The sequence below is a fragment of the Gossypium hirsutum genome, chromosome D01 (assembly GCF_007990345.1).
Source record: "Gossypium hirsutum isolate 1008001.06 chromosome D01, Gossypium_hirsutum_v2.1, whole genome shotgun sequence".
NCBI classification, from domain to species: domain Eukaryota; kingdom Viridiplantae; phylum Streptophyta; class Magnoliopsida; order Malvales; family Malvaceae; genus Gossypium; species Gossypium hirsutum.
Genome location: NC_053437.1, coordinates 34,781,797 through 34,805,153, shown reverse-complemented (window position 1 = coordinate 34,805,153; position 23,357 = coordinate 34,781,797). Strand labels below are relative to the sequence as shown.

Here is a 23,357-nt window from a genome sequence, read left to right as displayed (position 1 = left end):
GCGTCATGTAATGTCAACCAATCTATTCCCAAAATAATATCAAATTCATGAAAAGGTAACAACATCAAATCGACACGAAAGTCACAACCCTATATTCTTAGTGGACACTTCTAACATATTAAATTAACTAGCACACCTTGACCTAGTGGATTAGTAACTCGAACATCAAACTCAGTTCACTCAATAGGTAAATTCTTATCCTTTACTAATGTTGTGCAAATATATGAAGGAGTTGACCCAAGGCCAATCAATGCATATAGAGCAACATCAAAGAGATAGAATGTACCAGCAATAACATCAGGTGAAGTTGCTTCCTCTTTGGCTTGGATAGCATATGCTCTCACAGGTGCTCTAGCTTCTGATCTGACAGTTGTATCTTTAGTCTCACCATGATTTGTTCTAGTATTACTACTCTGACTAGAACGTCTACTTTTCTATTGTGTAGACAACAACTTTTCGTTCATTTCTTCATTATTTCCCACTAATCTCGGATAGTCACAAAATGATCTATTGCACCACATTAGTAACATGCACCTATTATGGTCCTGCATTCACCAGCATGTGATTTTCAACAATGCTTCCACACCAGTCTAGAAGCATTATGAATACTTCCCACACTACCAATAGGCTTAACCTGAGATTTCAGATCACGTTATCTCGACGTGTTTTTACCCTAGAACCCAGACGGTGAAGTAACACGATTAAAATCTTCTTTTGATTTTGATACAAGTCACAAAGGCCTTAGATACGTACACGAAACAAAAAGAAAATCAAGATTCACTTTCTTGTTTTCAAGAAAATCAAGAAACCGAATCTTGGCCCAATTTTGCTGTTTGGAGCGATTTCAAGAATCAAGAAAATCAAGATTTCAAATCTTGGAAATCTAGGTCCAAGAAACCAAATCCTGCAGCCAAAGCGCATTGGATCTCCATTACGAGCATCAACGAGCCAATTTTGGTAGGAGATGGACTACAAGCCCAAGTTCTTGAAGGGAAGGCCCAATAAGAGGATTCCAAGCCCAACCAAGAAGTCAAACCATATTTAGTTGAAAATCAGGCCAAATTGTTAAAGTGGCCCAATTTGTAAAAATTTTAATTGTTTAATTTAATTTTTAGACTTTAGGAGTAGTATATGTAAAAATTCGGCCCAAGCAGCCCATTAGAATGCCTTGGCCGAATTTCCCTCTTAAATTTGTTAATTAGGTTTTTTTTTAAGTTTTCCTAATGAGATTAAGAAATAGTTATAAGGCCTATTTATAGGAATGGCTGACCACCCTTGTTAGAGACATTACATTACATTAAAAATTTCAAATTTTTCTGAGTAGAAATTCTCTTTGAGTTTTCTCCAAAAATTCTCTCTTGAGTTTTCTTTAGAAGTAGTTTTAACAATCTTTTTGATTGTGGGAGCCATCTTCAGCCTTCTTCTTGCCATTGTTCTTCATTGGAGGGGAGATTAGAGCCGTTTGAAGGGAGTTGTGAAATCTTTCTCGATTTCAAGGCTTCTTAGGACTTATATTTTATTTCTTGCTATCATTCTTTCTTTTTAAATCCTGCTTGCGTCGATTTTTATTTAATTAATTTGTTTGCTGTTCTTGTTGCGTTTCAGCCATTCCAAACTTCAAGATCTGATTCGGCACTTCCTTGGACATAAAGAAACGTTTTTGATTCACAAGAATCCCCCTTTTCTTGCCGTCCAATCCCTAGAACTAGTGTCCATTGATTTCGCAATCTGTTTTTAATTTAGTTGCTGTTTTGTGTTCTTTGATAGTTTCGGCTGATTGGAAGTTAATCTTGGGGCTTAATTTCATCTTCTTGGCTTCCAAGAACATCTATTCATAAGTGTTTTTATTCTTGGCTGCTCTTTATTGATTTGGGGATTTTTAGTTTCCAGTCTAATTGATTCTAATTAAGTTTTACTGTTTCGTTTCAGATCCGAGTCATCTATAGTTTTCGTTGGAGTTTCCCGTGACTTGACAACTCGATCTTGGTCCGTGCGCAACCCTCTATCATTTGGTATCAGATTTTGGGCGTTTTGGGTGTTCTTGATTGATTTATAAACTGATCTCTATTTTTTTAAAACAACAAACAGCAGTTTTACCTAGAAAATTTTTTGGAAAAAATTTCATTCGAGTGGGTAAGCATTTTCCGATTGATTTGAAATTTTACATGCATATTTTTGGCACTGCGATTGAATATAAAAAACATTTCCCGCAAAAAAATCAGTCGAAAAAGTCAAAAAAATTGAAAAATACGAAATACAATAAAAAGTTAAAAAAAATATCCAGCGGGTTGAGTTTGGTGCCCAAAATTTCCAAATAAAAAACTAAATATTTAAGGACATTCCAGATTTAATTTCGTGATTTTTGGAGATCGGGAACACCTCAAACGAAGTTGTCATGTTACTCCGTAGTTTTTTCGGGTTTTTGGATTTCAGCAATTCTTATTGATTCTTAGCTGTAGGTTTTCATTTGTTTGCCTTTATTCTTCCTTTACACTATCTAACACCTTCTTGTTTCTTGTGTTAGTAGGATTTTAAGGTGTGCACAATTCTTCCTCGGTGCAACACAAATTAATTGGTGTCTCGTCAGTTTTTGGCATCTTAGTGCAAATTAGGACTCTTTGGTAGTTTCGGTTCATACACTTTCTAATTGGTTGATATAGACTCTACTAAAGAACTCACAATACTTAATTCTACCTCATTGAGAATTTGATTTTTCTTTTTGAGTGACTAACGGTGAGGTTTGCTAATTTTTCTTTTGAGTGTTGAGTATTTGTTTTACAGGTATTTCAAAAAAAAAAAGAAATAAGATGGTAGTCTGCCGCACCCTTAACATCCAAATGGGAGACGATTGTGATAACCAAAGGACCAATATTTTCCATTCTAGGTGTTTTATAAAAGGTAACTTATGTTCACTTATTATTGATAGTGGGAGTTGTTCGAATGTAGTTAGCAGCTATTTGGTGGATTCCTGAAAGTTACCTTGTATCGAGCACCCTAAGCCGTATCACCTTTAATGGCTTAATGAATGCTTAGAAGTTAAAGTTACAAAACAGCCCTTGATCACTTTTAAGCTTGGGAATTACGAGGATGAGGTATGGTGTGATGTGGTCCTAATGCATGCGGCACACTTGCTCCTTGGATGGCCTTGGCAATTTGATCGTGATGTTACACACCAATGCAAGCTTAATAGATACTCTCTTGTGTTTAAAGGCCAAAAATTCACTCTTGCTCCTTTAAATCCCAGTGATGTATATAAAGATCAATTAAAAATGATGAAAATTTGTGAGGGGGTGAGGGAGAAAGGACAAATAAAAAAGACAGTGAGAAAAGAGGCTAGTAGTGAAAAAAGTCAAAATTTAAATGGCCCAAAGGTGAGTGAATCCGCAAGTGGTAAAAATAGAGTGAAAAATTTAATTGCAACAAAAAAAGATGTGCGGAGAGACCTATTCAATGAACAGCCTTGTATCCATGTGAGGTTTAGGCAAAATTATTTATCTCTATCTAACATTAATGAAAATTTGCCTAGTATGTTTCAATGTTTTTCGCAGGATTATGAGGATGTTTTTAGTGAGGCCCCTAAAGGTTTACCATCTTTGCATGGGATAGAACACTTCTATTGGCCACATATGAAAGATAACTTCCAACTTTAATACATTTCTGATGAAAAACGCTTTCATACGATCAACATAGGCAAAGATGAAATCACACTACATGAGCTCGAAGGTAAGCGAGGTAAGGAAATTTTATCAACTGAGTCCCGTGCAGATTTGAAAATTATTGATAAAAATTTTGGTGACTTAATTCTTAAAAGATCCCCTCATTTTGATCCGATTAATTGTTATTCTTCGATTGTGGTTGATAAATTCATTACAAAAGAAATCGTGAGTTGTTATTCTCTTGATTTGCCTTGTGTAAAATTCGTGAATTTGTGCAAATCTTTTGGTGAATAAGGTAACAAAATTTGCCAAATTTGTTTTCAATTTATATTTGTGCCTTAAGCAGTTTAGGTGGTTGTACATGAAGTTTGAGTTTCATTTGACAAAGGTTAACTCAACAACAGAGCTTCGACTACACTATGCCCCCGATGAGCGAAGGTTTGTATTAAATGGAAAAGGTAAAATCGACCCTTCTTCTTCTGCTTATAAAGGTAAGATGCTTGAAACTTTTGAAACATTTTGTACTCCTCAGATAGTGACAAAGATCGTGTTGATGATTTAATTTTTGTAAAACACTTAGATCGAAACGTGCTTGACTGTCCTATTTTATTTAGTGATGATCTATCTGTTTTGATGGTTGATAAAAAGATTCTTGTTTTTGATAATGCATGTGTGACTGAATCTATAGACCTTCGATTACTGCATGGTATGATTGTGCAAACTCTGTGAACCGTGTGAACCTTTTCAAATACCTACTTGTGATGATTACGTTTACCATTTGATTTATTACTCGCGATTTATTCATGGTTTGTGGAAACAATTTGAGATGATTGAATGCCTTAAAACATGTCCATCTTTGTTTCGAATATTTGACGAGGCATTGGCGAGTAAATTAGCTTGTTTGCATGGTAATCTGAATCTGTCCATTCGCATGCGTTATACTTGTTTTGTTATGCTTATGTTTGGACTACAAGTTCTACTTTCAATATGGTTGACTTATCTCCATTTGATTTTTCAGATTTGAGGATGAATCTTTTTGAGGAAGGGGGAATGATACGAGTCACAAAGGCCTTAGATGCATACACAAAAGAAAGAGAAAATCAAGATTCACTTTCTTGTTTTCAAGAAAATCAAGAAACCGAATCTTGGCCCAATTTTGCTGTTTGGAGCGATTTCAAGAATCAAGAAAATCAAGATTTCAAATCTTGGAAATCTTGGTCCAAGAAATTGAATCTTGCAGCCAAAGCGCATTGGACCTCCGTTACGAGCATCAACGAGCCAATTTCGATAGGAGATGGACTACAAGCCCAAGTTCTTGAAGCAAGGCCCAATAAGAGGATTCCAAGCCCAACCAAGAAGTCAAACCATACTTAGTTGAAAATCAGGCCAAATTGTTAAAGTGGCCCAATTTGTAAAAATTTTAATTGTTTAATTTAATTTTTAGACTTTAGGAGTATTATATGTAAAAAATCGGCCCAAGCAGCCCATTAGAATGCCTTGGCCGAATTTCCCTCTTAAATTTGTTAATTAGGTTTTTTTTAAGTTTTCCTAATGAGATTAGGAAATAGTTATAAGGCCTATTTATAGGCATGGCCGGCCACCCTTGTTAGACACATTACATTACATTAAAAATTTCAGATTTTTCTGAGTAGAAATTCTCTTTGAGTTTTCTCCAAGAATTCTCTCTTGAGTTTTCTTTAGAAGTAGTTTTAACAATCTTATTTATTGTGGGAGCCATCTTCAGCCTTCTTCTTGCCATTGTTCTTCATTGGAGGGGAGATTAGAGCCGTTTGAAGGGAGTTGTGAAATCTTTCTCGATTTCAAGGCTTCTTAGGACTTATATTTTATTTCTTGCTATCATTCTTTCTTTTTAAATCCTACTTGCGTCGATTTTTATTTAATTAATTTGTTTGTTGTTCTTGTTGCGTTTCAGCCATTCTAAACTTCAAGATCTAATTCGGCGCTTCCTTGGACATAAAGAAACGTTTTTGATTCACAAGAATCCCCCTTTTCTTGTCGTCCAATCCCTAGAACTAGTGTCCATTGATTTCGCAATTTGTTTTTAATTTAGTTGTTGTTTTGTGTTCTTTGATAGTTTCGGCTGATTGGAAGTTAATCTTGGGGCTTAATTTCATGTTCTTGGCTTCCAAGAACATCTATTCATAAGTGTTTTGATTCTTGGTTGCTCTTTATTGATTTGGGGATTTTTAGTTTCCCGATCTAATTGATTCTAATTAAGTTTTGCTATTTCGTTTCAGATCTGAGTCGTCTATAGTTTTCGTAGGAGTTTGCCGTGACTTGACAACTCGGTCTTGGTCTGTGCACAACCCTCTATCAGATTTCTCTGTCGGTAGTGCAGAAAATTACTTAGAAAAGCTTCTTTTACCAAATTCTTGAGCCTTCTTATCTCTCCGCCTCTTGTGATTATAAACTTCTTCGATCTTTTGAGCACGATTTGAAAAAAACAATGAATTCCCGTATTTTTTTCCCTCTAATCAACATTTTAATTCCATCATTTAGTCTATCTTCAAAAAAGATGGACATTTCTTCCTCATTCGGCATAATTAAATGAGCATACTTGTTGACATATACAAACTCTCTTTCATACCCAACTACTGATTTGTTTCCCCGTTTCAATTCAAGAAATTCTTTAAATTTTTCGATCCAGATATCATTTGCTGACTTACTTTTTTTAAACTCTATTTTGAAGAAATCCCATTTGATGTTATCTCTCGATAATACCATTGTTAACATTGACCACCAACTGTAAGCTTCATCTTTAAGTAAAGATACAACACATCTAAGATAATCATTAAGAGGAGAATTCATTTCATCCAATACTTGTTGAATATTTTCGAGCCAAAACTTAGCTTTAGCTAGATCATTTTTCGTTCTACCCCGAAATTCCTAAACACCACATTTTTTGACCTTATCAATAGGAATCCATCTACTTGTTTCAGTTATTTGAGGAGGTGGAGATACCACAGGTGGTATAACAAGGGGTGGAGGTTGTTGAGCCACAAGGTTGGTTCGCATAAACTCAATGAACCACTGACCCATTAAATTGAAGAAAACATTTTTAACTTTATTTTCTGACATTTGTGGGACTGGTAAAATATGAATCGCTTTTTGTTCATTAGTCAAAACATTGTTGTTCACTTCATCAGTGTTAGCATGGCCAGATTTTGTCGACATCTTTCAAACCTAAAAGATAAATAGGGATTAGATCGGATAAATCAATATCACACTATCGCAGGTTTATATGGCATGTAATTTCTAGACATTAACAAGCTACGTTCAGTCTAATATTCAAATAAAAATCGATATCGTTTTGGCATTCTTTTTGTTTTGAAACTTTTCATATGGTCAAGTATCGATACGAAATGCCAAAGCATCGATACTTAGATTCAAAATGGTAAAAATCACATCTTTTCAAGTTCATTTCAAGCCAAATTTTCCTATCACACAAAAGGCATCAACATTACCTATTCAAACATTTAAAAATCTAGCCAATGTGCCCTGATTGGCACCATAATTCACTATTCAATTCAAACTCACATTCCATGTTAATCTAGATTCCAGTCAAAGTACTCAAAAATTTATAAAAAATCACATACCAAACCTACCATTACCGACCAAACCATTCACAACCATTATACTATATTTTAGTTACTTCTTTGAGACTTATACTAAATAGCCAAAATCAAATTCACAAGCAACCTACTTGTACCAAATCCAAAATCTCATTTACAAGCAAACTAAAAGAACTTTACATCAAGCTAGAGTATATCATATTGAATAAGTATCTAAACATATATAAACATACCTTATACATGTCATATAACCCAAAAGTAAACATTAGAAAACTACCAAAAGATTGAGTTAGTAGAAATTGGGTTAATGAACCGAGAGTGGTCACGCTTGAATGTTTTTTAGTGATTGAGTAGTGGTGGAGTTGTCCTTGATGATCAGTGTTTGAATTCCTTCCCTCTCATTATTTTCTATGTGGTGTAATTTTGCTTCCAACCTTAGCAAAGGTCACATCCCATGTTTTAATTCTTTTCTTGCTAAAATGAAAACAAGGAAGTGAGTGGTAGAGTGGTTAAGTGTTTTAATTAAATTCCCAAGGTCCTAGGTTCAAGTCTGCTCATCAACATCTTTTAATTAAATTTTTTTTGTGAAATTCCTATGTGCTTAAAGCCCTTGCTGTCCAACCTTTCTTGCATTAGTGGGAGAAGATTTTTTTCATTTTCTTTTGGTCAACATGTCTTGCTTAGGAGACAATGATCTCCTTTTTACTCCTTTGTTCCGCTAACTTACCAATTCCTCCATTTTCCCATATGAAAGATGCATTGAACCTAGACATGGTAAACCACTCTCTTTCCATCCATCCTCTCACTCCTCCCTATTTTTCATTTTTTTTCTCTTTTTGTTTAGCCTTCAACCTCTCCTTTTTGTTTCTTTTCTTTTTCCTCCGCCATTCTTAGCTTTGCACCACCAACATAACACCGCTGAACCACTACCTTGCCACCTCTCCTCTCTCATTTTTCTCGAGCACCGCACCTAGTGCCACCCTCCACCACCATGGCAACCACCCCGCGCCACTACGCACCACCACCTATTTTCTTTATTTTTCGTCTTCTCTTTTCCCCTTTTTCAAGTGAGTGACTGAAACACTCTTTTTTTCTTCCTCCTTCATTGGACCATCTCCATCGTTGTCACTGCCACTGTAGCACCACCACCGACGGTTGTGATTTCTTTCTTATTTTTTCTTCAATTTTCAACCTTTGTTATTCTTTTTTATCACAATAAATTTTGTGTTGGTTATTTTAAATTAGTTCTTAATACTAAACTCTTTCATGGACTTATTTTCAAAAATAGTCCTCCTCTTTAGATCCTCCTTTCCTCTATGATTCGTGAACAAGATGATTTATTGATCCTTCTATTCCAATCATGATAGAGTAAGTGTTCGGATTGTGTAGAAATATTTTCTCTCTTTTTTTTCTTTCCTTGGCCGAATACTTTTGAGTGCCTTAGTGAATTATTTTCTCAAGTACTAACATCTCGTTGTCATGTTTATTAAAGGATCAATCGACACAATCTTGAGAGATCATTAGTACGGGATTTGACATTAATAATCAAAGTGATCATCTTCTTTTAAGGGTAATCTAATTGTTAGATCCACGTGTGGGCACTTTTAGAAGGTTGTTACACATCGTATTTATGATCAAGTGTGAGTTTTAACACTAAACAAAATTAAGTTTGTGTTTTATATTGATAAAAACATTATTATTTAAATTATATTTGTTTGAGAAAGATACTTTACGTATATATTAAAAGAGATAAAACCCATCATTATGGATTATGACAAGTGATTCCAAATTGTATATGTTGTGAAAAGAATGTTTTGTGATATTCATGATTAGTATTAATTTGAAAAGCATGTAAATCTCATTCTCATGTTATGTGATCTTATAATATATTTGATTTTTGCATGATTTATAAAAAAGTGAAATTTTGGTACCATGTGTACATATGTGATTTGCATGTTAAACATGCCTATGTGATTTTAAGTGATTTTGGTCATATCATATGCATGGGGTGGGATATGTGAAAGGTGGAAGTTATTGGCAGTTTATCTGCAATTTTGGTGGCTTGTCCACGATTTTGATTTTGGCAGTTTATATGCAATTTTGGTGGTTTGTCCACAATTTTGATTATTGGAAGTTAATCTGCATTACTGTGACACTGTTTACAATTTGATGTCTTATTGGATGGACGAGTTCTAGGAAAAATTGATTATGGTTGTAGCGGAGATGGGTAGGACCGTTTCCTAAAAAGTTGCATCATTTTACGAAATGTGCATCTACATGATCATGCATAATATAAGTATGAAATATTGAGTTATATAATTATTATGATTGTATAAAGTATATGTTTGTAAGTATGTGATTGAGTTTATGCTAATCTCATACTAGGCTTAAAAACCTCACCCCATTAGTGTTATAATCTTTCAGGTAACACAAAGACATAGGTGTAACCCCTCAAACGGGCTTAAACGTTACGGTGTAATATAAGCGATTACATGGGCCACAATTATGGTAAAGACTTCAGCTCAAGTACACTGGTTTAATATTTGAAAAAAACATGTGCTTGTATTCTCTTAAATACGATATTTTTAATAAAAGTTTGAAAGAAACCTTGTTTAATATTTGTAAAACAACTTGATGATCTTTAAATTCAAATTCGATAAAATTAAGTTTGCGAAAATGGTTTTATTAAGAAAATACCAAATTATTTAGTCCATAATAAAAGACCATGCAAATTGTTCGATGTCCAAAGTTTAAAAATCCCATGTTGCAGTTCTATAGTCTAACATAAAATAAATTCCAAAATATTAACAAAGTCCACAAAATTTCGAAACATAATAGAAATCCATATTTATATAAAACCATTCTCGAGATCCTCACCAATGACAGCATTTGAGTCCCAACCATGAGGATTATTTGAAACACATAACTAATGTGGGTGAGATTTAAAGAACCCAGTGTGAGATCAACACAAATATAGTCACATACGTATCAACATATCAATCATCATAATGCATTCAATTTATTTCTTTATTCCATTCAAATGATTTACTACTCCATTCACCATTTGATATCCAATCCATGATTATTCAAATATCTTTTCTCTTTCGAATCAATTGTGTTTTTTACATGATTTTTTCAATTGAGATAGAGATTATGAATAACATGAGTGGCTAAATCCCTTAGGGGAGATTAATGAGTGGATGGGGATGTGATTAATGAAGGATTTAGGGTTTTTCGAAAGGGGTTAGTTGGTATAGATTACGTGTTCTTAAACCACTAGGATTGACAACCCTAGGAAGTTATCATAGGCTAGACGAGGTCGAGAGATAAGTCGAACTAAGTAAATTGTAATTTATCTTGTTTGAGAAAGTGAGTTCAGGAGATAAGCGATTATCAACCAATTGATTAGTTAATTGGAGGTCGAGAGGTAATAATTGGTTAACCGGTAGCTAATCCACCCTAAAAACCTAAGTTGAAGTTAATTACAAACCCTGAAGCGAGTTAATCTTCTAGATTGGTTTATTGATTTTTATCGTTTGTTTATTTTTTGTATTTATTTATTTTCATTATTTATTTTTATCTCCTTAATCTATTTTATTGTTCATCATAATATAAGAATTAACTAGTACTATTTAGACTTATTATTATAAAATGGTTTCCATAATTTATTCCATCCTCCATTGGGTACGATCCTTAGAATAGTTCCCAGTATTTTGTTGTACTAAACTATATTACAATTTGACCCATGCACTTGCAGACACTATCGTTCTCAATTTTTATATTTTTTTGTGATATATTTTTACTATAAATGACTCATTTATAGGCAGTCAAGTTGTTGATGCTGTTGCCGGGGAGGTTTCAACAATAAATCGTGAATATATATATTTACAATTAATAAGATAAGTAGGAATGTTAGCACCTATAGATACAATTTTTTATTTTTGTTTATTTATTTTTCTTTTCTTTTCAGGTCGTTTATGACTCAAAGTTCCACTAATCCAATTGAATCTACCCAAATTCGAAGCAACTACTCAGGCATAACCGTCCAACGATTACTGCCAATCCACCAGTAGTAATTAATTTACCATGAGGAAATACATTATTTGAGAACCGACAAGAGTGACAAGGAAATAACCAAGAAGAAGTCCCAATGGCTCAGTAAACATTACATGAGTATGCCCTACCTATATTAGATGCGATGCAAGAAACCAGTATAAGGTAGGATAGTGAGACGAACAGGTGGATTCAAATCCTAAAAGTCAGCGAGTAAGAGGCAGCCAGAGTTGGGCAAGTCCGCCAAGGATTACCTTCAGTAGAGAATCCATTGGGATATCACTAAACAATTGGATGTCTATTGGGCCAAGTTTCAGTATGGGGAGTCTGTGTGGGACTGACAGTGGTGGGGAATCCGCCAAAAGGGAAACTTAAGGAAAGGTAATCCTTTATAGGCTATTTTCTATTGGAAATGCCTAAAAACATGTTCTGAAGGGAAGGGTCTTACCGAATTATCCTGTGGAGTTGAAGTCCACAAGGAAAGGGTGTTTAGTGATCAGCCAAATGCCATATACGAGATTGGAAGTGAAGATGTTAGGATTTGGGTATTCCTTATGGAAGGGTCTATGTAAGGGATAAGTCAAAAGAAGATAATGGTCGGGGTTAATAAAGTAATCATATGTCTATTTTTGGGTGTAATGAATGAATCAAGGCAAGGACCCACTATTGAGGTGGATATCATTGCAAGTCTGCTAGTAGGAGCCGACAACCAGAATGACTAGTGTGTGTGACTATCGTTTAAGAGTCAGGCAAGAAAGGTTAAAATGGATGTCTATGATGAAGTTGTATAGGGTCACATTCCAAATGAAATAGTTATTTGAAGAGCACATTTAAGTCTAAACTAGAAACTAAGCCCGCCAAGCAACTGGTTCGGAGATCCCATGGCTTAGGTTAAGCCAGCAAAACGACACAATTTTTCCTAAGATGCATAGGGAGTTATAAATTCCATGAATATATATTTTGTCCAGAAACATAATACTTTTATTCCTTGTTGTACAGAATCTCACTAAGTTCATCTGGACTTACCATTGTATTGCCCTGGGTGCGGGAATAAAATTTATGAAGTTGTAGTGGAAGGAACCAAGCTAGACACCACCAACTTTGTGCGAAGGGCGCGATAGTTGTATTATGCATATAAGGGCCCCCTTGGAGGCCAAGCCTTAGGGATTGAGTGGGAAATATTTGTATATAACTTTTCCTTTAAAATTGTAAATAACTATTATGTTTAATACGATATTAAATTTGTAAGGATTTTTCCTTGAAAGTTATGAATTTGGATTAAATATTGTTTAAGTACGTGAATATACCGGTTCTAGAAATTTTGTTAAGAAAATCGAATTAATTGTAACATTTGCTACCCAGACCCAGCGAACGAGTCGGGTAAAAGGTGTTACATATAATTTTATAGTCATTGAAGTATGCCTAAAAAGGCTAAAAGACTTCACCAATAATGTGTGTCATGTGATATTTATCCCTACAAAACCTAGAGAAAAATCATAAGTAATTATTTATAATATGATAGTTATTTCACACTCTTCGTGAGTTATATACCAATATGAACTTGATATAAACCCTAGCAAGGTGTGCATTATCATAAAATTTGGCTATGTGTGTCGAGTAAGATACTAACAAAGTAGTTATCTAGCTCAATTTAAGAGCTTAACATTACTTTTACCCCAAAAATAACATTTGAAATGTACCAATCACATTTTAAAGTTGGAGAAGTTGAAAATTGGCTAGGTAATATGCTTAAAATTGAAAAGATTAATGAGGTATGGAAGTTAAAAGTTTAAATGCATATCAAAACATGGCTACCATCACTATCACTATAAGTGTGTAACTAGGTGAAGCTTAAGCCATCATATGTTGGCAGGTAAAAAATGAAACTCAGTGTAATACTTTGTGATTAGCCGTCACTAATATACCTTACCAATTAATATATAACTATTATATATATCAATTACTATTATTGGTGACCTTGCCAATAACTAATAACCATGGCAAAGTTTGTAACTTTATAACATTTATTTAGAGTTATTGTTGTATATCTTTGTCGCGTTTGAAAAATCTTATCAAGTTGACTACTATGTGTATAGACTTCGTTAGGTCAATTTCAAAGGTGATCTTGCTAATATTTCACCCCGTCGAATGTTGCATGGCTATTAAAAAGTAGACCATACACGATCTACGTATGGCCCTCACATGCCTTACATATGTCCCATAGGACTTGGAGGCTATATAAGCCTTTCTCGTGGCATAGTTAAGGGATTCCTTCATTCTTTCAACATAAGATAACGATAAGACCTCCTTTCTTCCATCTCTTAGGAGACCTCTTGCAGCTCTCGACTTTTGAGTGAACCACTATTGTAAAACCCATTTTCAATGAAATCAAAACAGTGGTTTTGGGACTACAAATTTGATGTAAGAATATTTATTTTATTATTATTTTAGTGTCTATGATATATTAGCAAGGTCGTATAAAAATTCATTAGGAAATTTTATCGTTTGCATGTTTAATTTGGTGAAAAGGACTAAATTATTAAAAGTGTAAAATTTGAGTTCTATAAGTTAAAGGTACCAAATGGATATGAAATTAATGATTCAGGGATTTAAATGGTAATTAGACAATTTTTATATTGAGTGGAAATTTATGGACACTAAATAAGTGTGTTAAAAGGTTAATAATAAGATTAAATAAGTTAATAAATACATGATAGTAAAATAAAGAAAAGACAAAAGTATCATCTTTTATGTTCATCACTTCCACCAAAATTAGACTTAGGAGACGCCATTGAAGGTGTTTGAAGGTTCGGCCATTGCTTCTTTGTGCATGTAAGTGTTGTTTCATCCCGTTTTTAATGATTTCTATGTTTTTAAAGTCGTAACTTAATCTAGCTAGCCTAGGGAATAATTTACAAAAAAAATTAAAAGGTTAAGGTTTTACCATGAATGTGTGCATATGATTCTTGATGTTTGATGGAAGAAAATGAATCATTGTTGATAAATAAACAACTTTTGTTGAGTGAATTTTGTTGAAAATGTCAAATAGGGATTTATTGGTAAAATATGTAAACATACATGGTGGAATTGTGAATTAATGAATTGTATGAGTTTCTATGGATCTATATTAAATTTGGATAGCTTGGGTTAGGGATGAAATTGCATGAATTTCAATTTACGAGCTTAAGGACTAAATTGTAAAGAAATCAAAATAATAGTGGCAAAAGCATAATTTTGCAATAATATGAAATTTTGATTGAATTGAATAGAATGAATATTAAATGGATTGAATTTATTTATTTAGATCAAGATAGAACTTGTACGACTTTAGATCAGGGTAAAGATAAAACTTAGGATTAGTCGACTCCATTTCTACGCCTTTATTGTCGAGGTAAGTTCGTGTAATTGTATAATTTTTTAATGTTATATTTTGAGCTATATGTAAATTTTGGATTGTTATGTAAATAATTAATGCAAATCCAACGATGTTTAGACGACTATCGAGCCCCGTTTGAACCTTAGGAATTCGTAGGATACAAATGACATGTCATTAGGGTTTCCATATTTCGGGTGCTAGTCTTGAATGTTCTACCAATGGGTGAGGTCTGGCATGTGTTGCGGATACTCACAGCTCGTGTGAGCAGCATCATGTAGCTTACATTTCGACCCACAACTCATGTGAGTAGTGTAACACCCCTTACCCGATACCGTTTCCGGAGTCGAGCACAAGGCGTTACCTGACTTAACTTACTAGTTCAGAGCATAAATTTTGCTTTTAAAATTAATTCGCTCAAGTTCAATCAATATGTCCCTAAAAAGGGCCCTCAAGACCCTAAAACATGAAACAGAAACAATTCGGGTCCAAACTGGGAACATTAAAAATTTTTCGAATACATAAATAAATCAAAATAATTTATTTCACTATGTACAATAAAACTGTCCACTTGCGTGACAATCACTAATTTAATTATAACTCGAGTTACAAAACTTAGAACTTAGATCTGTAATTTTTTCCTAAAACTAGACTCATATATCTTCTTATCATAAAATTTCCAGAATTTTTGGGTTAGCCAAATAGTACAGTTAATTCGTTAAAGTCTCTTATATTTCACTGTCTGACAGTTCTGACCTCTATTCACTAGAAATCAATTATCTCATTATACAGGCTTCATATGGATCTTCTGCTTGTTTTTATTGAAAATAGACTCACTAAGGAATCTAGAAATATAAATTATGACTCATAATTCTTTTTGTACAATTTTTAATGATTTCCTAAAGTCAGAACAGGGGACTTCAAAAACCATTATGACCTTGTCTCACTAAAATTCAAATATTACAAAATATAAAATTCCTTTGCCTACACCGTTTCTTTCATGTGAAAATAGACTTGGTAATATTTAATTCTATATCTCATTCACTCTCTAATTTCATTTCTACTATCCTTGGTGATTTTTCAAAGTCTCGTAAATCTGTTGTCCAAAAACTGTTTCATTGCAAATTTTTACTCTTTTATAATTTCTTTGTATTAACTATTATTTAGGCATACATAGCACCAAAAGATGTTCTTAAATAGCCATTTCAGTAGCTAATCATTATCAAGTATTTACATGCTATTCATTAGCCATATCATAAGGACACACACAAAAAATGACTAAGTCCCTATACATGTCATAACTTAAAACGTTTCGAATCACAAAATACCGAGATGGTCTGTTAATAGTGTGAAACGATCTTCGACGCCCTTACGATTCTCGAATTGGCTTGGTGATACTATAAAAAGAAGGAAAATAAAGGGGGGTAAGCATAAAGCTTAGTAAGTTTACAAGCAAATAAATAACAACATTTATCATAAATAATTATACTCATAAATTATGATCAAGTATCATGATCTTTTCTTTCTTCTTTACTTACTCTCTTACTTATTTACTTACTTGCTTACTTAAATAACTCATGATTATAACTTACTCTTCCCTTGCTAAATTTTTTTTCTCAACTGATAACTGAGATATTCTTAACCCTTATAATTCACCTGAATCTATTTATTATGTTTTTACCTGAACTTTCATGTAACATAGTCTATTTACTAGTCTGTTGAACCACTTGCAATAATAAGGATACTCAGGTCTCCTATCTGATAATAACATGCCAAAGCCATGTCCTAGACATGATCTTACATGGGATGTTTCCTGTACTGCAAATGTCATATCCCAAATATGGTCTTACATGGGAGTTCTCATATTGGTGCCCATGCCATGTCCCAAACATGGTCTTACGGGGGACCTCTCATCTCGGTACCAACGCCATGTCCCAGACATGGTCTTACATGGGACCTCTCATAACCTCAATAGTGCTAATGCCATTTCCCAGACATGGTCTTACACGGGGTCTCATCTCCCTAATGTCATGACATTTGTATCCGATACATTCCTAATGTTTCAACGGGACTTTTTAACACTGATTATCTATCATCTCATACTTGAGTCAACATTAAATAATTTCATGAAATAAGTACATAATTGCTAGAAAATAACAACATTAATAATAATTATTGAAATATTGCATTTATTTACCATAAACTTACCATGGTACAAAATATGATCAAATCTAGCAACTTAATCCTCAACCTTTTTCTTTCCCCGGTTTAACTCCAGATTTTGTTCCTCTTGATCTATAATTGCAAATTTAGTTTAATTAATACTCACATTCATCAAAACAGTCCTTAACTCGAAGTTTGGTAAAATTATTGTTTTGCCCCTAAACTTTTGCATATTTACATTTTTTCCCCAAAGCTCGAAAATTAAACTTCATCGCTTATTTTTATGTTTTATGATATGTTGAACATCTTTCCCTTCTATGGAAACATCAAATTCCCACTCTAACATTTACTTTTGAACATTAGGTATTTTTATCGATTATGTCGTTTTACTCGTTTTCATTTAAAATCGCCTAGCAAAAGTTGTTTAACATAATTTCAAACTTCATATTCTATCATAAAATATCAAAATAGACACATTTCAGCTATGGGTATTTTTCCAAATATGAACCCTAACATGAATTACTGGTAGAATAAGCTAAACCGAGCTACAAGGACTCTAAAAACGTAAAAAAACAGTAAAAACGGGGCTTGGATGCACTTACTATGAGCTTGAGAAAGTGAAGAAACCCTAGGTATGGAGTCCCTTGAAGTTTCAGCCCTTATGGAAGAAGATGAGCACATTTTGCCATATTTTTCCCGTTTAATTCTTTATATTACCAAATGACTAAAATGCCCTTCATTAAAACTTTAGTTATTTTTATCTATGCATGCCCATTTTTGTCCATGAAAATATAATGGTCTAATTACCATTTAAGGACCTCTACTTCAATTATGCACTTCTATTACATCCTTTATCATCTAAAGCTCATATTTACCCACTTTTCCAATTAAACCCTAATATGCAATTCAGACATGCAATCGTTGAAATTTCTTATCGATATTCTAACACATGCATCCAATCAATCGATAGATCATAAAAATTAATCACAATAAACTTTTCTATTTCAGATTCGTGGTCTCGCAACCACTATTCCGTTTAGGCCTATTTCAGGCTGTTAAAGTAGGCCCATTTCACAACTAGTGTGAGCAATGATGCAAAAGAAAGGAAAGATTATGATTATATGTTTAGCACATTTTGTGTGAGATATCTCGGGTATTTGATAATATTCTAAATGGTTCAACGGACATGAATTTGAAAGGAAATGGTAAGTGTTCAATATGAACCAAGACATGTATTTATGAAGTACATTGAAATCGTGAGATACATAAAAAACATGTTATGTTATGATGGATGATAAATCCAATTGAATCATGCTCAAGTATAATGTTTATCCATGTTAAACTTCATATGAATTATTTTCGAGTATGCTAACATGTGTTTGTGTTTGTGCTTAGGCTTGTGCCAAGCTAATGGTTAGATTATATCATGTTAAATTTTAATGTTATGTAATGAAATGGTAAGTTATGTTTTATGTTATACAAACTTACTAAGCATTATATGCTTACATAGTTTTCTTTCCCATGTTTTATAGATAATTGGAAGCTCATTTAGTTTGGAAGCTCGTCGAAGACCTATCACACTATCCCACGGATATATTGGTAGCTTTTGATGTTTTAGGTATGTTTTGAAGCTTGATTATTTGTGCAAATGGCTTGTAGGTGTGAGCTTGAATTGGGTGAAAGAAATGGCTTGAAATTGGCCTATTTCTTGTCCACACGGCCTAAGACACGGGCGTGTGTCTCAGCCGTGTGTGACGCAATGCCATGCTACATGGTCGTGTGTCCCCTATAGGTTTCAAAGGGTTAAAAGTCAAGCAGTTACACTACTTAACACACGGGCGTGTGAGGCCATTTCGAGAGTTACACAGCCTAGCACACAGGGTTGTGGCTTGGCCGTGTGACCCAAGTCAAAGAGTTACATGGGCACGGACACGGGCTGGGACATGGCCATGTGTCCCTACTTCGAATGTCCACACGGCCTGAAACACGGGCGTGTGTCTCAGCCGTGTGAGCCCACACAGCTGTGTGACCCCTATAGTGTGAAATTTTCTATCTTTTTCCATAAAATTCTAAATGTTTCCGATTTAGTCCCGAATCAATTCTAAAGTGTTTCTAAGGCCTAGAGGGCTCGAATAAGGGACGATATGCATATATTTGAATGGATTTTTCTATGATTATGAAATGTTTGGAAATGATTAATTTTAAGTTATGTTTTTACGGTAATGCTTCGTAACCCTATTTCGACGACGGATACGAGTTAGGGGTGTTACAGCTATCTATCATCAAATTCGTATTTTCCTATCAGCAATTTCATTCTCTCAACTCAAGAGAACAATAAAATCTCATCTCTCTTATCTCTTAGGAAACCATATTCTACTCTCAACCTCAAAGTGAACCATTGTCAAATACCAAAACCGTATTTTCCCATCAACAATCTTAAGTGAACTTCTAATTCACTAGATTTGTCTCTCCTGCTCTGCTTAATAACATTTAAATACTACATTGTTTTAGTTGGAACCCATCAACAAGAAAGAGAGAAAATGAGGCGTCCTTTTTTCAGCTTGTTTGGAAATCATGATTTGGGTTAAAAAAATTTGGATTTGGATTTGGAAATCCTAATTCTTTGTTTGGATAAAAAAAATAGATTTGAATTTGAAAAAATCCAAATCCATTTTCATAATTAGGAAACCATGATTTGGGTAAAAAATTTTGGATCTGTATTTGAAAATTCAATTTTTTTATTTGGATAACAAATAAAAAATTGGAAATCCAATTTCAATTTCATAAGAGTTAAATTTTTTATTTTTAAAACTTGAAATTTCTAAAATCCAATATTGATTAAAGAAATATGGAAACATTTATGTTCTTTCTTCTCTTACACTACTTTCAAAACCCAAACAATAAATAATTAATTTTACTTAACGAAGCTCAAGGTTTTCAAAATCGGATCAATGAGTAAACCAATCAGACCACAAGTTTTCAATTTAACCGATCCGATCGGTTCGATTGAATAAATTATTAAAAATAAAAAATATTAAAAATAGTGAAAATCAGTTCAATTGGTTTGATCGCTGGTTCGAACAATCTAATCAGTCCGACTAGCCGATCTGATTGATTCAATCAGTTCACAAGTCAACTAGTCTGCCCCTTATTCCGGACTAGTATCTTAGCTAGTTCCCAATCTAATTAGTTTGATCGGCCGGTTTGATCTAGTTCTGAAAATAGTATTAAAGTTTCATGCATGTAATTTAATGCAGGATACGTATTCAAAATATTCATTTATAGCATAATTTCCACAACTTCAATTTATAAACACCTAACTTTTAATTTATACCAAAGTAAGTCCACTTATTTAAGTAAAAATCAAATTATCTTATTTTCTTTAGGCGTAAACAAAATATAAATGACTTGTATACATAATACGAAAAAGTTGAGAGTTTTCTTTAATATTTTAACCCAAAAAATGTATAAAAATGGAAAGTTACATTCCGTTCCCCAAGGTATAATTCAAAAAAAAAAAGGCTCTTCAAAATAATATATAGAAGCAATCGATTTTATCCTAAATTGTTCATAACAAAGTAGAAAAAACATTTGTTTCATTCAAAATTAAGGTTTTCAAAACTAAAATTGTCGTGGGATTGATCAGGCAACCAATTTGCCGGTCCAATCGATTTGGCTAGTATGAGCGGTTGATTGGTACAACCAACCCGTCTAGCTCCATTAAATAAATCATTAAAAAATTAATAAAAATAAAAAATCTAGTTCAACCGGTTCCACCACTCGATCAACCGGTTTTTTTCTGGTTCAATCAATTCAGATTGGTTCCTGAATTAATCGGTTTAATGCTTTTCTTCGGACCAGTACCCCAATTAATTTCCGGTTTGGCCATCCGGTCCAATCCAATTCAAATAACCATGCTCAAAATTCTACTAAATAATTAAATTTTAAAAAAATATTTTTAAGATTTAAAATTTGTTGAAATCCAAATCTAAATCTGAATTATCCAATAAACGAATTTTGATTAACTCAAATTCTTAAATTTAAAAATATTTTAATTCCCAATAAAATATTTGAAAATAATAAATTTAGAAATCATAAATTTCAATATTAAAATTTTAAAATCTAAACCGAAATCTAAATTCTAGTTCACAGCCCAAAATGAAATATAAAGTGGACTGTTTGTTGACATATTTTATTCCGTGCAGAATACTTACTATTTCACTTTGTTTATGTAATATGCATATGATGTGTAGGATTTATTGCGCTAAGCAAAACGTTAGCAAACAAACTGGTCCTGCTAGACTAGAACAAAAATGTGAGGAAATATTATCGCTTCAAGTTTTACAGGCTCTTTACCATGAAGCCACTCTCGAACTTGTTTTGTTTTAACGTTTGACTCAGAGATAACCCAAACTCTGTAATTTTCATGCCTCTTATCAAATTCACATGGTAATAGTGTTTCCTCTTAATTCAGAGCATCCTTATTGTTGATATTATAAGTTTCACTGCAGGTAAAGAATCTGCATTTTTCAACCCATCCTGAAACCCAAACCTCTGCCTTTTACATTTGTACAGAAAACCAATTGGAGTTCTTTTACACATTCTGGCATCGAGGGTCGGTCTCCACTCTCAACACGGACACAGCGTGATGCCAGTTTTGTAAACATAGCTATAGATTCAATGGTGTATGAATTTCGACCCATATCTGGATCAATCAACTTAAGTAGTTTTTTCCGGTCATTCAGTATGTGCCTAACCTGAAACATGGGCCGCCCACATGGTTAATATGCCGCAGTTCTTGAAAACTTTAGAACCTTAATCTGTTTGAATAAGAGGTTGTTACATACCTGGAGTACAAGGTTTTGATAATTTGGCCCCTGGTTTATGTCTACAGCTCTGCGTCCTGTTAATAGCTCTAGAAGAACCACTCCGAATGCATAAACATCACTTTGTAATGTTAGTTTTCCAGTCTGTCACCAAAAAAGATAAATGACAAATTAACACCATTGCTATTTAAATTTAGTTAAGAAAAATTTGACGTCTAATTTTATATTTTATTGAGTCTCCAAGTATGATGTATTTGCTTGTAGAAGATCTCTTTCCTTTCGGATATTAGAGTTACCAACTATTCTGCGTACATAATTGTATAGTCTTTGGATGATTTGAATGCATGAAGCTCAAAAGTTTTAGTATAGAATAGTGGTTGAAAAACAAAGAATATAAAAAAGATTATATTGAACACACTTCACTCAAGAGTAAAATCATGTAAAAGGTAGTGGAAAATTATGTGACATGAACTGCATACCGATGTATACTCAGGATCAAAATAGCCAAATGTGCCGAGAAATCTGGCAGTAACAGAAGTCTCCTGACCCTCTGGCAGCAGTTTGGCTAGTCCAAAATCCGATATCTGTCGAAAGTAGAAAAATGAGTTGTTACAATGCCAATGCTTCATGAAAATGTATCCAAGTTTTGCTTACCTTTGCTTCAAAGTTGGCATTTAGAAGAACATTGGTGGACTTAAAATCTCTGTGAACTATAGGGATTCCAACAGCAGAACTAGAGTGGAGATAAGCAAGTCCCCTGGCAGCACCAAGTGCCAATTTGAGCCTTGAGGGCCAATCCATTTTTGTTTCCCCAATACCTATTGGAGCAGTTTAACTTTGATAGATGTTGAATAGGTGAGCAACTGGACTGGAAACAGATTTGAGTAGAAAACCGACCATTTAAGTGATCTTGTAGGTTCCCTTTTTGCATGTATTCATAGACTAGAAACCGGTGCTTCCCATCTGCACAATAACCTATCAACGAAACCAGATTTGGATGGTCAAGTCTGCTAAAGATATCAACTTCTACACGGAACTCATGTTCTCCTTCGGCTTCTTTGAATGACGGCAACTCCATCTTCTTGATTGCAACAACCTCCCGAATGCACAAAGAAACCAAATGTTTTTGGGGATCAGGATAGCTCAATATTGTTCAGGAATCAGAATAGCTCTATAAATGATGTGACTGACTTATTCCAGTAGCGATTATATACTGAAACAACATTACGAAAATCATAAATGTACCTCTCCTGATCGCAGGGAGCCCTTGTAGACTCGGCCAAATCCTCCTTTTCCAAGCAGATTCTCATCACTGAAAGAGCATGTTGCCACCTCCATCTCCTTGAGTGTGAAAACTGATGATCCATGGCGTCTCTTCGATGGTCTGGATGTTTGATCCTCAATTTGCCAGTACTCTACTGGTTTATAAATCCCTGGAACATGTTGGAACTTCAAAACAAGGAAAAAGAAAATATAGTATCTAAGGATGAAGAACTGGTTATCACAGCAACATACAAGGGTCAGTATGATCCTGGGGCTTGCTTCTTCGGCGCTTGTTCCATGCTGAGACTAAACCGAAAGGCATTTGTCTCTTCCTTGGATCGATCTATCTGTGTTTGATGATTGAATTGACGGATTATATTACATGAAACAGACAATGGACAGAGATAAAACAGATAAGAGCTCATGAAAA

General features: G+C 33.9%; 1 protein-coding gene across 1 annotated transcript; it reads right to left on the bottom strand.

The window, feature by feature from the left end:
• Positions 1 to 21,154: 21,154 nt before the first annotated feature.
• On the bottom strand, positions 21,155 to 23,357 carry LOC107961672 (probable serine/threonine-protein kinase PBL28). The gene is made up of 7 exons (XM_016897749.2): positions 23,180 to 23,357; positions 22,910 to 23,097; positions 22,562 to 22,760; positions 22,319 to 22,482; positions 22,144 to 22,248; positions 21,686 to 21,808; positions 21,155 to 21,595 (listed from the first exon to the last, which is right to left on the bottom strand). Exons 1-7 carry the CDS (start codon positions 23,247 to 23,249, stop codon positions 21,368 to 21,370), a joined length of 1,077 nt encoding a protein of 358 aa, XP_016753238.1. The 5' UTR covers positions 23,250 to 23,357; the 3' UTR covers positions 21,155 to 21,367.

Coding starts and splice junctions, on each gene's coding strand:
- LOC107961672 (XM_016897749.2), bottom strand. CDS start 23,249: ATGCCTTTCGGTTTAGTCTCAGCATGGAACAAGCGCCGAAGAAGCAAG. Junction 22,761..22,909: donor GCTCCCTGCGATCAGGAGAG/GTACATTTATGA, acceptor TGCATTCGGGAG/GTTGTTGCAATCAAGAAGAT. Junction 22,249..22,318: donor ATGCCAACTTTGAAGCAAAG/GTAAGCAAAACT, acceptor TACTTTCGACAG/ATATCGGATTTTGGACTAGC.